This window comes from Giraffa tippelskirchi, chromosome 4 (genome assembly GCF_054371585.1).
Source record: "Giraffa tippelskirchi isolate mGirTip1 chromosome 4, T2T-mGirTip1v1.2.pri, whole genome shotgun sequence".
Classification (NCBI taxonomy): domain Eukaryota; kingdom Metazoa; phylum Chordata; class Mammalia; order Artiodactyla; family Giraffidae; genus Giraffa; species Giraffa tippelskirchi.
The window spans coordinates 10,360,909-10,375,000 of NC_137278.1; the positions used below are offsets into that span (position 1 = coordinate 10,360,909).

The window sequence follows — 14,092 nt, forward strand, 5'->3', positions numbered from 1 at the left end:
TTCCTCATCCATTCTGCCCTGGCTTTTGGGAGGTCCATCTGCCTTCTCCCTTTCTCTTTCCATTGTTCTGCTGACCAGGGAGGCTAGATTTGGAGCTTCACTCTCTGGACATACCAGATTTATGCATGCATATCATAGTCATAGTAGCCTTGTTGTTGATTCAGGTCACTAAATGCATGAGGTTTTTAGAAATGTATGCTACTATTAACAAAATAAATAAAAAAAATAATTTGCTGGGCCCAAGAAGCTAGCATACTATTCATTCACACACAAAAAATATGACAGTTTGATATCTAATCCACATTCTGAATTTGTAAGTACATGTAATAAACAGATTAATATCTGTTAATTATACGTTCATAGCAACAGGTCCTTTTCTCCTGGTTTGCCATATAAATCTATAGGGACTCATCTGATAAAGTTGCCCCACTAATTTGTTGAAAATAACTTGTTACCTTTTTAAAAAGTTCTAAGTGACTATTTCAGAATTATGTTTGATCTCAGTTCAGGTTGGTTGTACTCAAGAATGGAATGGATTGAACTTAGTTATTGCACATTTTAAGATCTAAGATTGATTCATTTAAAACTTTAAATCTGGAAGTTTTCTAACATCACAAAAATAAAAAGTACAATGAACCCCCATGTACTTATCATCCAGCTATCACCTTAAATGACATTCAGATTAATACAGAGAATTAAATGATCTTTGAGAGGGTATGGAACTAACTTGTCTTGGTTCACTAATGAGTAAGTGCTGAAGATTTTGATTTAATAACTTAATCTGAATTCCTTCGATCATTATTTTATTCATTGATTCATGCAATGAAATTTATTGAAGGTCTACTGTGTTCATTAGTGCCTAATGGCTAAGAGCCTTGGTGAGGTGCAAATCTTAGCCCTGCTCCTTACAGGCTGTGCAGCCAGGGGCTAATCAAAGTATTCTATGCTTCAGTTTCCACACTGACACAATTGAGATAATGCTAGTGTCTACCTCATAAGTTTGTTATGCGGTTTACATGAGATACATTGGCTTCCTCAATGTATGTTAACTACTGTTATTATAAATACTCTTCCTCCTTTTCCTTTTCTACTTCATCTTGGTCATCCAGATTATGTGCTAGGTACTATAGGGGACTGGAATGCAAAAGTAGGAAGTCAAGAAACACCTGGAGTAACAGGCAAATTTGGCCTTGGAGTACAGAATGCAGCAAGGCAAAGGCTAATAGAGTTCTGCCAGGAGAACGCACTGGTCATAGCAAACACCCTCTTCAAACAACACAAGAGAAGACTCTACACATGGACATCACCAGATGGTCGACACCGAAATCAGATTGATTATACTCTTTGCAGCCCAAGATGGAGAAGCTCTATACAGTCAGCAAAAATAAGACCAGGAGCTGACTGTGGCTCAGATCATGAACTCGTTATTGCCAAATTCAGACTTAAATTGAAGAAAGTGGGGAAAACCACTAGACCATTCAGTTATGACCTAAATCAAATCCCTTATAATTATACAGTGGAAGTGAGAAATAGATTTAAAGGACTAGATCTGATAGAATGCCTGATGAACTATGGATGGAGGTTCGTGACATTGTACAGGAGACAGGAATCCAGACCATCCCCAAGAAAAAGAAATGCAAAAAAGCAAAATGGCTGTCTGAGGAGGCCTTACAAATAGCTGTGAAAAGATGGGAAGCAAAAAGCAAAGGAGAAAAGGAAAGATATACCCATTTGAATGCAGAGTTCCAAAGAATAGCAAGGAGAGAGAAGAAAGCCTTCCTCAGCGATCAATGCAAAGAAATAGAGGAAAACAATAGAATGGGAAAGACCTGAGATCTCTTTAAGAAAATTAGAGATACCAAGGGAACATTTCATACAAAGATAGGCTCAATAAAGGACAGAAATGATATGGACCTAACAGAAGCAGAAGATATTAAGAGGTGGCAAGAATACATAGAAGAACTGTACAAAAAAGAGTTTCACGACCCAGATAATCATGATGGTGTGATCACTCACCTAGAGCCAGACATCCTGGAATGTGAAGTCAAGTGGGCCTTAGAAAGCATCACTACGAACAAAGCTAGTGGAGGTAATGGAATTCCATTTGAGCTATTTCAAATCCTGAAAGATGCTGCTGTGAAAGTGCTGCACTCAATATGCCAGCAAATCTGGAAGACTCGGCAGTGGCCACAGGACTGGAAAAGGTCAGTTTTCATTCCAATCCCAAAGAAAGGCAACGCCAAAGAATGCTCAAACTACCTCACAATTGCACTCATCTCACACGCTAGTAAAGTAATGCTTAGAATTCTCCAGCCAGGCTTCAGCAATACGTGAACGGTGAACTTCCAGATGTTCAAGCTGGTTTTAGAAAAGGCAGAGGAACCAGAGATCAAATTGCCAACATCCGATGGATCATCAAAAAAGCAAAAGAGTTCCAGAAAAACATCTATTTCTGCTTTATTGACTATGCCAAAGTGTGGATCACAATAAACTATGGAAAATTCTGAAAGAGATGGGCGTACCAGACCACTTGACCTGCCTCTTGAGAAACCTGTATGCAAGTCAGGAAGCAACAGTTAGAACTGGACATTGAACAACAGACTGGTTCCAAATAGGAAAAGGAGTACATCAAGGCTGTATATTGTCACCCTGCTTATTTAACTTATATGCACAGTACATCATGAGAAACGCTGGGCTGGAGGAAGCACAAGCTGGAATCAAGATTGCCGGAAGAAATATCAATAATCTCAGATAGGCAGATGACACCACCCTTATGGCAGAAAGTGAAGAAGACCTAAAGAGCCTCTTGATGAAAGTGAAAGAGGAGAGTGAAAAAGTTGGCTTAAAGCTCAACATTCCAAAAACTAAGATCATGGCATCCGGTCCCATCATTTCATGGCAGATAGACAGGGAAACAGTGGATACAGTGGCTGACTTTATTTTTCTGGGCTCCAAAATCACTGTAAATGGTGATTGCAGCAATGAAATTAAAAGACGCTTACTCTTTGGAAGGAAGGTTATGACCAACCTAGACAGCATATTAAAAAGCAGAGACATTACTTTGCCAACAAAGGTCCGTCTAGTCAAGGCTATGGTTTTTCCAGTGGTCATGTATGGATGTGAGAGTTGGATGGTGAAGAAAGCTGAGCGCCGAAGAATTGATGCTTTTGAACTGTGGTGTTGGAGAAGACTCTTGAGAATCCCTTGGACTGCAAGGAGATCCAATCAACCCATCCTAAAGGAGATCAATCCTGGGTGTTCATTGGAAGGACTGATGCTGAAGCTGAAACTCCAATAGTTTGGCCACCTGATGCGAAGAGCTGATTCATTGGAAAAGACCCTGATGCTGGGAAAGATTGAGGGCAGGAGGAGAAGGGGACGACAGAGGATGAGGTGGCTGGATGGCATCATCGACTCAATGGACATGTGTTTGGGTGAACTCCAGGAGTTGGTGATGGACAGGGAGGCCTGGCGTGCTGCGGTTCATGGGGGTGCAAAGAGTCGGACATGACTGAGCGACTTAATAAACTGAACACATTTGGAACTGTGAGAGGGTTAAGTTGTGAACCTTGACCTTGAAAAACCAGAACTTCAAAATCATGTATTAGAGGGAAGAGAGTTCTTCAGGATTATCTGGTTTGACAAGTCCAGAGAGGTTTAGTGAATAGTCCAAAATCACACATCTGTTAGTGGCAAAGCCAGGCCAAAGCTCAGATCTCGCAGGTGTGAAATGCTCTTCTTACAGAAGAGCCCTTCTGTTGATTTATCTGACCTCTGCCCCTTTCTTAAACCCTAGTCTTTCTAACTTGACAAACATGACCGACATGTATATTTCAGTGCTCTGCTTGTTCAGTGCACAGACATAAAAGTATACGTTAGGCCTGTTGCACATATCAGACCTGAATATGTCCTTGGATGCTCCCTCCTTAAGGTTCCAAGGAAGACTTTTTAGGGAAGGTAGACACAGGCCGTCTCTCTGTGTTGTCATCACAAAGATGTTTTTATCTTCCTCTTGTATCACAGCGCAGGAGTTAAAGTCACTGTTTGAAAAAAAGTCCCTCAAAGAGAAACCTCCAAATTCTGGGAAGCAGTCGATATTATCTGTCCGCCTGGAGCAGTGCCCCCTGCAGCTGAATAACCCCTTTAATGAGTACTCCAAATTTGATGGCAAGGTAAGTAAACAGGAACGCATCTCTTCAGGTAATGCCTGGACTGAATGGAGTTACTGTTGGTGTTGTCATTCTTATTTTTATCAGATTTAGATTTAAGTAGGTTTCAAAAGGGAGTCAGAATAAACAAAGAATGTCTCACATTTTCAAAGACTGAGGGTGTAAAAAGGTCTGGATTTGGGCTTACTGTTGTTTCCACAGTAATATTTTTGGGAGGATGAAAACAGAAACAGTCTGAGATACATGAATGTGTGTGTTCCTGTTTTATGTCCTAAGGTTTGGGTTAGTTGGGTTGTAATTAATTAAGGTCTAACTGTGGGGAAAGCCTTGAAAATAGTTCTGGGAGGCAGTTTGCATTGTCTTGTATGAGTCTTCATTATAACTCCACAAATTATGGATGTTAGAGCTTCTAGGACGTTGCTTTGTATTTTTGTGTTTTATTGAATCTCATTTGACACTTACTGTGCAGGATGATTTAATTTTTTCCTGTCTTGACAATTTACAGTTTGTAAAATTAAAGTATGTTTATTTTCCTTTTAGAAAAAGGGCCACTATTTTAAGTGGAGTATAGCTCTACGTGAGCACCCACTCTCCTGCATTCCCACATTCTGTGTCTCTATACCAAGCTGAGCTGGGTGTCTTTCAAAACTGTAGCAGTCGATTTTTTAATTTATTGCCATTATGTTTGCCGTCTGTCTGTGGCATGGGGGTGCTGAGTGATAGCTTGTTGCCTGGAGGGATTGTGTATAATTTGTCTTATTTCAGTACAGTTGCAATTAATAAACATAGAACTCTTTGCTTATGTTTGCACTTTTCATATTCAAGTCCTGGTTATATGCTGGTTCTATCAGTTGTGATCTTTGAGCATGGTGATGTTCTTTACTTTGAAACACTTTCATCTCATACAATTCAGCATGTTTCCACTGTTTTTTTTGTTCAGTATCTAAGTCATGTCCAACCCTTTGCCACCCTATGGACTGTGGCCCCCCAGGCTCCTCTGCCCATGGAATTTCCCAAGCAAGAATACTGTAGCGGGTTGTCATTTCCTTAAGTAAGCATATATGGCTGTTGGCACATGAGGTTATTGATGCTGGCAGAGAAGAACAGAAACTAGAAACAAAATGCATAAGTAACATAAAATCCTAATATGCTCAGGAATTTTCCCCCCAAAACATCAGAAAGCACTTTTAGTAAATTAGAGATTGTATCCTTTGAAGAGCTTCTCTTCAGTCTGCCCCTGCCCCTATCTCCTGCTGCTTCTTGTGAATACAGCAAAGATAAGAAAGGGTCCCTCTAGGGAACAGGAATGTCAGCCTCTGGAAACAAGTGATTTGGACTTAAGGGGATTTTTTTTCCGGAAATGCTGCAGTTGATTCATTTGGAAATGTGAGACATTATTATTGGGATTAGATTACATGGCTGGAATTTATTTGTTTCCGGTCATCTCATTGTTTGAGGATGTAATGAATTCTGGAGTAATTAATATGTGATAATGCTTTGCCAACAAAATAGCACAGATCTTTTAAAATACTATATTCTAGAATTTTTATTATACTATTAGATTCTCCTATAAATTACTTACACTTGGACTTGTTAAAGGTTGTGAACTCTGTGTGTTATATATACCTAATTTCAAAAGTGCCAGGAAGGAATTGAAAACTAAACCATTTCCTCAGTCACAAAGGAATTATTTTTGCTAGATGTGTGTTTACACTTACAACTCTTGATGTTTTTTTGTCATATCAAATGTATTCGTTATCAGCAAAGAATGTGAGCATGGCCCAATCACCATTGTACAATTGATTAAGAAAGATTTATATATCGATAAGTCTTTCTTGTGATGCAATGCTATTTTTTTATTATCCTACATATTACAATTGCTAAAACACAATTAAACCCTTGTTCTCATCTATTATTTAATATTGATGCATTTGGCAGATGTGTAATGAAAGTGGCTAATATTTGAAGGATATTGTACTGTACATATTAAATTAGTCTTTCTTTTATCTTTGTGAAATGCATCAATATGATATTCAGTGACATCTCAATGATTAATAGAGAATTATACTTGAGTCAAGCCTTTTCGTAACCTAGAAATTAAAATGACTATTCAAATAACACCTCAAAATGATGAAATTAGCATTTTGTGATTGCATAATAATGGGATTGTAGTAGTTATAACAGCACCATGGCTGCCTCTAGAGTTAAGATCATGTCAACCCCTTGATAATAAAGCCTTTCTGTGAGAGTCGACTTTAATAATTTCCAGATTGATTCTTCCCATAAATCATTTGACATTCAGCACTAAATTTTTGTTACTGTTGTAACTTAAAATTATTTTATTTTTATTCAGCTCATATTTAAGAAGTGAAATGAGTGTCCAGTTTTAATGATTCACCATCTTGTCATCACTCCCTGTTTTTGCTTCAAATGTAGGAGTTTCTCATGTATTTTGATAGTTCCTTTTTTTTTTTTGCAAAGGTTTGTTAAAGCCACTAAAATATGTGCAGTTTTTCCCCCCTTACAAATATTCACAATGCTTTTCTTGGGAATAACTCTTGCCTTATTTACATAATTAACTGAGTTGCTTAGGTCTCTTGGGCAAATGGTACATAATTGGGGAGAGAAAGGGACAGGAAAGAGTTTGGGGTCTAATTAAATATGCTAAAAAACTACTTAATTATGTATTTCCTCAAGAGACTAACTGCTGTGAAATCCTCCTTATGATTAAACTAACGTTGGATTTGAAAAAAAGGATTTTGTTTTTAGTATGGCCTTACAGTTACATCAGAGTTAAGCAGGCATCTTTAAGAGTTTGTGCAAACTGAATTGTTGGTTTTAGTGATTCTAAGGGTAAGCATCTCTTAGCTACTGTGCTAAATTAAAGCGAATACTTTCAAATAGTTTCTGGTTCCTGTAGCTGGTTAATAATTTTATTTTTTTTAAATTGTGGTTGGTTGATAACTTCTTGAAGATATACAGTTGAGAAGGAAGGCCATACTTAGGTGTAGGCTTTATGATAATTTTGAAGGGTTTTTTGATCAGGTTTATTACTGGTTTTGGCTTCCCTTGTAGCTCAGTCGGTAAAGAATCTGCCTGCACTGCAGGAGACCCGGGTTCAATCCTTGGGTTGGGAAGATCCCCTGGAAAAGGAAATGGCAACCCACTCCAGTATTCTTGCCTGGACAAAGAAGCCTGGTGGGTTATAGTCCATGAGGTTGCGAAGAGTCAGACATGACTTAGTGACTAAACCACTACCATTACTGTGTTTGTATTATCTTTTTTGGCAAATTGGCAGGGTTATTCATGACCTGTTTTAGATTCGTAGGTTATTAATAACTCTGTTTACTGGTCATTTGAAAACAGACCAAGACAGATTGCAAGTGGTTTGAAGAAATGCTTAGCCAGACAAGGCAAAACCAGGCTCAGCCATCTGGCTCAAGTCTTTGGGCTTGTTAAAAACAGGACCTCTGATTAATTAACAAAACCAACCTCTGTTTTAGAGGTGAGATAATAGGAACATTTTTGTGCTGGTCCTTGTGATCTCACTGAATGTGGGAAATGTTGAGTGTGACCAGAAGTTGCTCTGAGGCAACGAAGGAGTGACAGGCAGTGAACATTCAGCACTGATTTCAGTATTCCTGAATATGTGGATTTCTGCCCTGTCTCTCCACCTTTTAAAAAGATGAAGTCTTATTTTAAAAAGTATCTCGCTCTTTTCATTCCATGCTTTACCACTTAGTTGAGAAGCTTTAGCTAGTACATTGACATCACTATTTTGTTTAAACTGTGTTTACTAATATTATCATCATCAATAGACCTCCAGAAGTTCAGATATGCACCTCCTGTCAATACTGTTACTAACAAAGAAATGGTACTGATTATCGGTTGTGTAACCGTAGTCAGGTTTTTCACCTCACTGAACCTCAGACATAGGAAAAGAAATTGAGTTCCTTCCTCACAATCCTGAGGAATCCATCAAATAGGATAAAACACCCAGCACAGGAAGAGGCCGTATAATTTAGTTGGTAAGCAGATCTATTTTGAAGTTAAATTTGAGTTTGAGTCCTGACTCCATCACTTCACGGTGTGACGTCAGGCTGGTCACTTACCCTCATGACGCTGCAGTCCTCGCGTGTGGAGTGAGATGGTGGTGGCTTGTCTTCCTCTGGGGGATTGAGACAGCACACAGGGAGCACCCAGCAAATACCTCGCTTCTGCCTCTCTCTCTCTCTGTGAAGTAAAGGGTGCGGGCCAGTGCTGCTCTTTTTCCTTTATGCTTCACTAGATTGTTGACAGGATAGAGTGAGAGGAACTGTGCTCTTAAAGCCTGGAGTTTAGCATGGTTAAACAAGATGTACAGCGAGACTGGGTGACAGTGGTCTGCTTGTAGAAGTCCAGGGAATCAGTCCAGTGGGGTTTTAACCTTTAACTTGAAATAGGAAGATTAAGACAAATAATTACTTCCTTTTTTTTTTTTCTTTCTGCAATGGCTATTTTCTAAACATCAGGTGAGAAGGTAGTGTGATGTCAGTAATTGCTTGGCAGTTTACTAAAACATTAAATATCTTACTTATTTGACTTGGTGAAATTACACTCTGAGTATGAGGAGAATGTTTGCCTTGACAGGTGCTTTAAAAAGCAGAACCAGTTCTGGTTCATATGGACAACTGTGACTTTGATTGTGTTAACTTATTAGAAAGTAACTGTTTCTCTGTTAGAAACTGTTTTAACAGGGAAGCTGCAGAGAGCATGGGGGAAGGGATAATTCATGAGTGCTAATTGCTTGGCTGTTAATTTTCATAAGTGTTGATAGAAGCAGTTCCTTAAATTAAACTTTGTTTAAAATGTATCAGGGGAAATATTCCACAATGTCGAGCCTGAAGTGAAAATTAATATGAATGCTGTGGCAATTAACACATACTGGTTAATAGCTTTTAGCAGCATTTTGGGATGATAGTCCTTAAATACATTTTTGCATGCTGCTCTTGTTTCAGCATTGTTCCAGTCTATGTCTGGATAATTATGAACAAATGTTTTCTACAATCATTGGCATTAAGTAGCTCTCTTCACAGAAAAGTCATTTAAAACTTTGCAGAAAGTGCAAAGGCACTGAAAAATGTTTCAGACTCATAAAAGGTCAGCGAATTACCATTCTGTAAAGGTAAATTGCGTTTTCAAGGAAAATGCTCCTCCTGTTGCCCTGGGAACGGTCCCCTCTTATACGTTAAGCTACTTTAGCTTCAGGATCTCTTTCCAGAAAATTATAACCTGGACTTCCAAGTGCTGATTATGTTTCTGGATAGCAGCTTTTGCTTATTGCTGCCTGAGCTGAGACATGGCCTCGAGCCTAAGGGCCTTCTGCCCTTTGACCTTGCTTCTTTCTTCTGACCAACCTCCCTCCCCGCTAAAGTTAGCCAGCCACCCCTGTCCTCCCCACTGGAGGAGGTGGCTGAGAATGGAGTTGGCTCTATCGATCTCATTTCCCTCCTTCTTTTCAATAAGAGTGCTCCGGGGGTTCACTTGGCTTAGTGCCTATTAAAAGGCAGATCTCGAGAGAGAGAGACAATCTGAGGTAACTCTGTTGTTTGAATTAGGAGCTATTTGTCTGTCTCTTCCATTGGCTTCATTAAACATACCTTTTTAAATTAGGGAGAGTAAAGCCCCAACATTTGGCAACTTCTCCCTGTGACTGTATTTTGCCAGCCTTCCTTTTCATAGACCAGTTTTTATTAGTCTGTTCTATTTCTAAAGCAAGATTTATTAGATATTTACTACTTATTCACACACCGTGGTATACCAAGAAAAGGACCAAATTCATTAATTTTAAAATATCTTTTCCTGAGATTATTTCCCTCTACAGTTGTATTAATGCAGTGCTCTTCCTGTGGCTCAGCCTTTCCTGGAAATCTCCAGGGGAGGGTTTGGGATTTTTGTCTGGGTGATGTTCACAATGAATTAAATAAGAATCTTACAACAAAAGGAAGTGTTTTCAGCATCCTCTTCTAAAGTTAAATTCTCTAGGCTGAGTTCTTAAAAGTAGCTTATTCCACTCTGAGCTTTCTGTCCTGGCCTCATTTCTGCAGTTTGTCCTGTGTCCCACCAGTCCGGAGGCTTCCTCTAATTTTAGAGCCGTCTTCTAGAAATTCCCATCAGAGGTGAAATTCACCATCAACTCAGACTTTTCAAAGGAAGGCAGAATTTTGCAGTGGGAAGAGCATGTTTGTCAGCCTTGGGTTAGAATTCTCACTTGGCCATTTACTTGCTGTGCGATCCTGGGCAGACCACTTTACCTCTTTAAGCCTGTTTTCATATCTATAAAATAAGGTTCTTGATACTTACCAGAAAATGTTGTTGTGAGGAGTTAATGAGAATTATAAATGCGTACGTAGTGTATGTGGTCAGTGCTGGAAGATGTATTGGTTTCCTTTGACCACATTGCCATTCATTTACTTCCTATTTAATGAGAGTCTGCTACATACCAGGCACTGTTAAGTAAAATCTAGATACAGTAGTGAGCCAAAACAGACCTGGTTTCTGACTTCATGAAGCTTCCTCTCTTGGCAGGAAGATAGATGTTATATAAATAATCACCAAACCAAGTGCAAAATTACAGTCATAGTATTGTTTAGTCACTAAATCGTGTCTGACTCTTTTATGACCCCATGGACTGTAGCCTACCAGGCTCCTCTGTTCAAGGGATTTCCCAGGCAAGAATACTGGAGTGAGTTGCCATTTCCTTCTCCAGGGGAATCTTCCCGACCCAGGAATGGAACACGGATCTCCTACAATGGTGGGCGGATTCTTTACCCCTGAGCCACCAGGGAAGCCCCACAGTCATAGTATCAGTTCAGTTCAGTCGCTCAGTTGTGTCTGACTCTTTGCGACCCCATGAACCACAGCACACCAGGCCTCCCTGTCCATCACCAACTCCTGGAGTTTACCCAAACTCCTGTCCATTGAGTCGGTGATGCCATCCAACCATCTCATCCTCTGTCGTCCCCTTCTCCTCCTACCCTCAATCTTTCCCAGCATCAGGGTCTTTTCAAATGAATCAGCTCTTTGCATCATGTGGCCAAAGTATTGGAGTTTCAGCTTCAACATCAATCTTGCCAGTGAACATCCAGGACTGATCTCCTTTAGGATGGACTGGTGGGATCTCCTTGCAGTCCAAGGGACTCTCAAGAGTCTTCTCCAACACCACAGTTCAAAAGCATCAATTCTTTTGTGCTCAGCTTTCTTTATAGTCCAACTCTTACATCCATACATGACTACTGGAAGAACCATATCCTTGACTAGGCGGACCTTTGTTGACAAAGTCATGTCTCTGCTAGTCACAGCTAATTAATTACCAAGTTCCAGGAGAGATACTGGGGGCTTTAGGAGGGTTTTCATAGGGTCATCTGACCTAGTCTAGGCTATAAGAGATGGTTATCTCTGTGAAGGTGACTCAACCTGAGAGTTGAAGGCAGAGTAAGAACTAGCTAGGTAAAGGGAGAGGAGAAGGAACTTGCAGAGGATCTGAGGCAAGTGGCGGGGGTATGGCTTGGAGATTTGGGCAACTAGAAGGCTGTGTGCTGGAGCCCAAGACTGAGGTAGATTGTGGTGCAGAGACTGGTTCTACCACATATGGCTGTAGAACCTGCAACCTGAGAATATAGGAAAGCCTTGAACCAGTTAAATGAGGAGGGAGAGTCATAAGGTTTGTGTTTTGAAACGATCCCTGAAGCTCTGATGAAGAGAACACACTGGAGAAGGGTTTGTGAGGCTTGAGAGACCAATTAAGACATTTTTGGCAGTGGTCCAGGTGAGAGAGATGATAACTTGGGCTTACTTATTGGTGATAGAGGAGTGGATGACTGCAAGAGGTACTTAGTAGGTGAAAGTGATAGGACTTGATGATGGATTGACTATATGTCAGGGAATGTAGGAGAAAGGAGTTTCAAGGATTTCTTGATCAGATTCTGGCTTGAGGAACTGAATAGATACCATTGCTGAATTAGGAAGCACTGAAAGAGGGCTATGGATGCTGCAGAAGTTACCGTCGTGAGCTGGTTTGACAACACGTCACAGCCTGTTACCATGTTCTTAAAGATACTACACATACTCTTTTTTGGAGGGGATAGGGTATATCCTGCTTGTTAGGCTTATATTGGAGGCATCTGAGACCGGTTCTGGGAGGAGCATGGGCTAGGAGCCAGGAGCCTCTTCTCTGTTTCCACTTCACAGCCAGCTTTGGTACTTTGGCTGAGAAATTGCCCTAGAAGTCAGTCACCATCTCTGAGACAGGGCTGTACTTTCAGATGCCTAATCCAGCTTGTCAGGCCCTTCAGAGGAGAAAATGAGAGAGTAATTTTAAATGAGGCAGATGTCAGGTGTCCTTTAAAAAAGTATATTGATTGTAATTCTTGGAGATTAGGGGAGTAAGAGGTAAAACATGGACATATTTTTGCTGTAATAAGATTGCTGTTGTGGTCCTACCCTCTTCCTGGCTAATTAAATACCAGATTAGCAGATGAAATCTGGTTGGAATGAATAGCAAACACTGAGATCCCAGTGAAAGCATGGGAGACAATCTGTTTTATAGGTGTGGTGGGACTGCAGACGGTGGGGTTTCATACTGAGCTTTCTTATTGCAGGCAACTTGCTCTGCATAATTTGCAGTGCAGAGATTTTCTTGTCACTCCAAGTGCTAGGCCTTGATTTTATTATCTTGAAGACAACTATCCATAAATACTGAATGACAGCCTAGGGTCACCCACTTGGGCATGGAATCTAGGTGTTCTAATTCTTAGAGATTTTTATTTTCATTCTTAATGGCATTCATACTTACAAAATGGAAACCTGAGTTCCAGGTTCTCAGGTTTGCTGAGACCATGTGGTGGAAAGAACACAGACAACAGAAGATGTTTTAGCCCCAGCCATAGTGTGGAGTCTGTGACAGGTCACCTCCCATCTCTGACAAAGCCTCAGTTTCTGCATATTTAGAATGAGGAACTTGGTTTAGATGATTGCTGTATTTCTTTTGGCTTTAAGGTTCCATAGTTTTGTGATTGGAGGTGATTGACATCAGTGACATGTAGAAGGTTATAAATGGGAAAACTTGAACTCTTGAATAGTTGATCATCTACATACATGTTGCTACTTTCCTCTTTTAGTTGATCATAACAAAACTGTGGTAGAGGTAGTTTTATTTCCATTTTAGAAATGGAGAAACTGAGGCTCAGAAAGGGAAAGTGACTTGCTCAAGGAGACCCCACTAGTATATGGCAGGACTGGTATTTCAGTACCTTATTCCAGTACCAACACTTACTTTCTTAGACTCTTTTACAGTCATTGTTGTGGGAGAAACACAGTATTGTTAATATGTGAAATTTTTCAAAATTTAAAAACAAAATAATTTTCCCTTTACCAGTAGACTTGGAATCTGATATACTGGTTTAGCTCTTATCAGTTGTGTGTGTTGGGTGAGTTACTGCATTTTGTAAGCCTCAGTTTTCTCACATGTAATAAAGAAATAATGAGATATTGGGGCTGAGGAAGGAGGGAATTGCTTTACATATCAAATCAAGTGAAAGTGAAAGTCGCTCAGTCGTGTCTGACTCTTTGCGACTATGGACTATACAGTTTATGGAATTCTCCAGGCAGAATACTGCAGAGGGTAGCCATTCCCTTCTCCAAGGGACCTTCCCAACTCAGGGATCAAACCCAGGTGTCCCTCATTGCAGGCGGATTCTTTACCAGCTGAGCCACCAGGGAAGTCACAAATCTAGTGTGTGTCCCACAAATGCTGTTTTCTTTCCACTGATCTTCCTGGTAAGCAGAGTGGATTCATTCATCCATCCATCCATTCATCTATCCATCCAACAAATTATTTACTAAGCATTCACATTGTACTGGTTCATTTCATATGTTTATTACAT

At 40.0% G+C, this 14,092-nt stretch overlaps 1 protein-coding gene across 37 annotated transcripts in view; it reads left to right on the forward strand.

The window, feature by feature from the left end:
* Positions 1–14,092, forward strand: part of MAPKAP1 (MAPK associated protein 1) — a 233,532-nt gene that overhangs the window by 46,491 nt on the left and 172,949 nt on the right. For 27 of the 37 annotated variants that reach the window (XM_081588533.1, XM_081588538.1, XM_081588548.1 and 24 more), the window contains one exon: positions 4,024–4,172. In XM_081588533.1, the coding sequence (XP_081444659.1) occupies positions 4,024–4,172 (149 nt within the window). The remainder of the gene's footprint in view (positions 1–4,023; positions 4,173–14,092) is intronic. The other 10 variants (XM_081588554.1, XM_081588555.1, XM_081588553.1 and 7 more) reach the window with 1 other exon arrangement.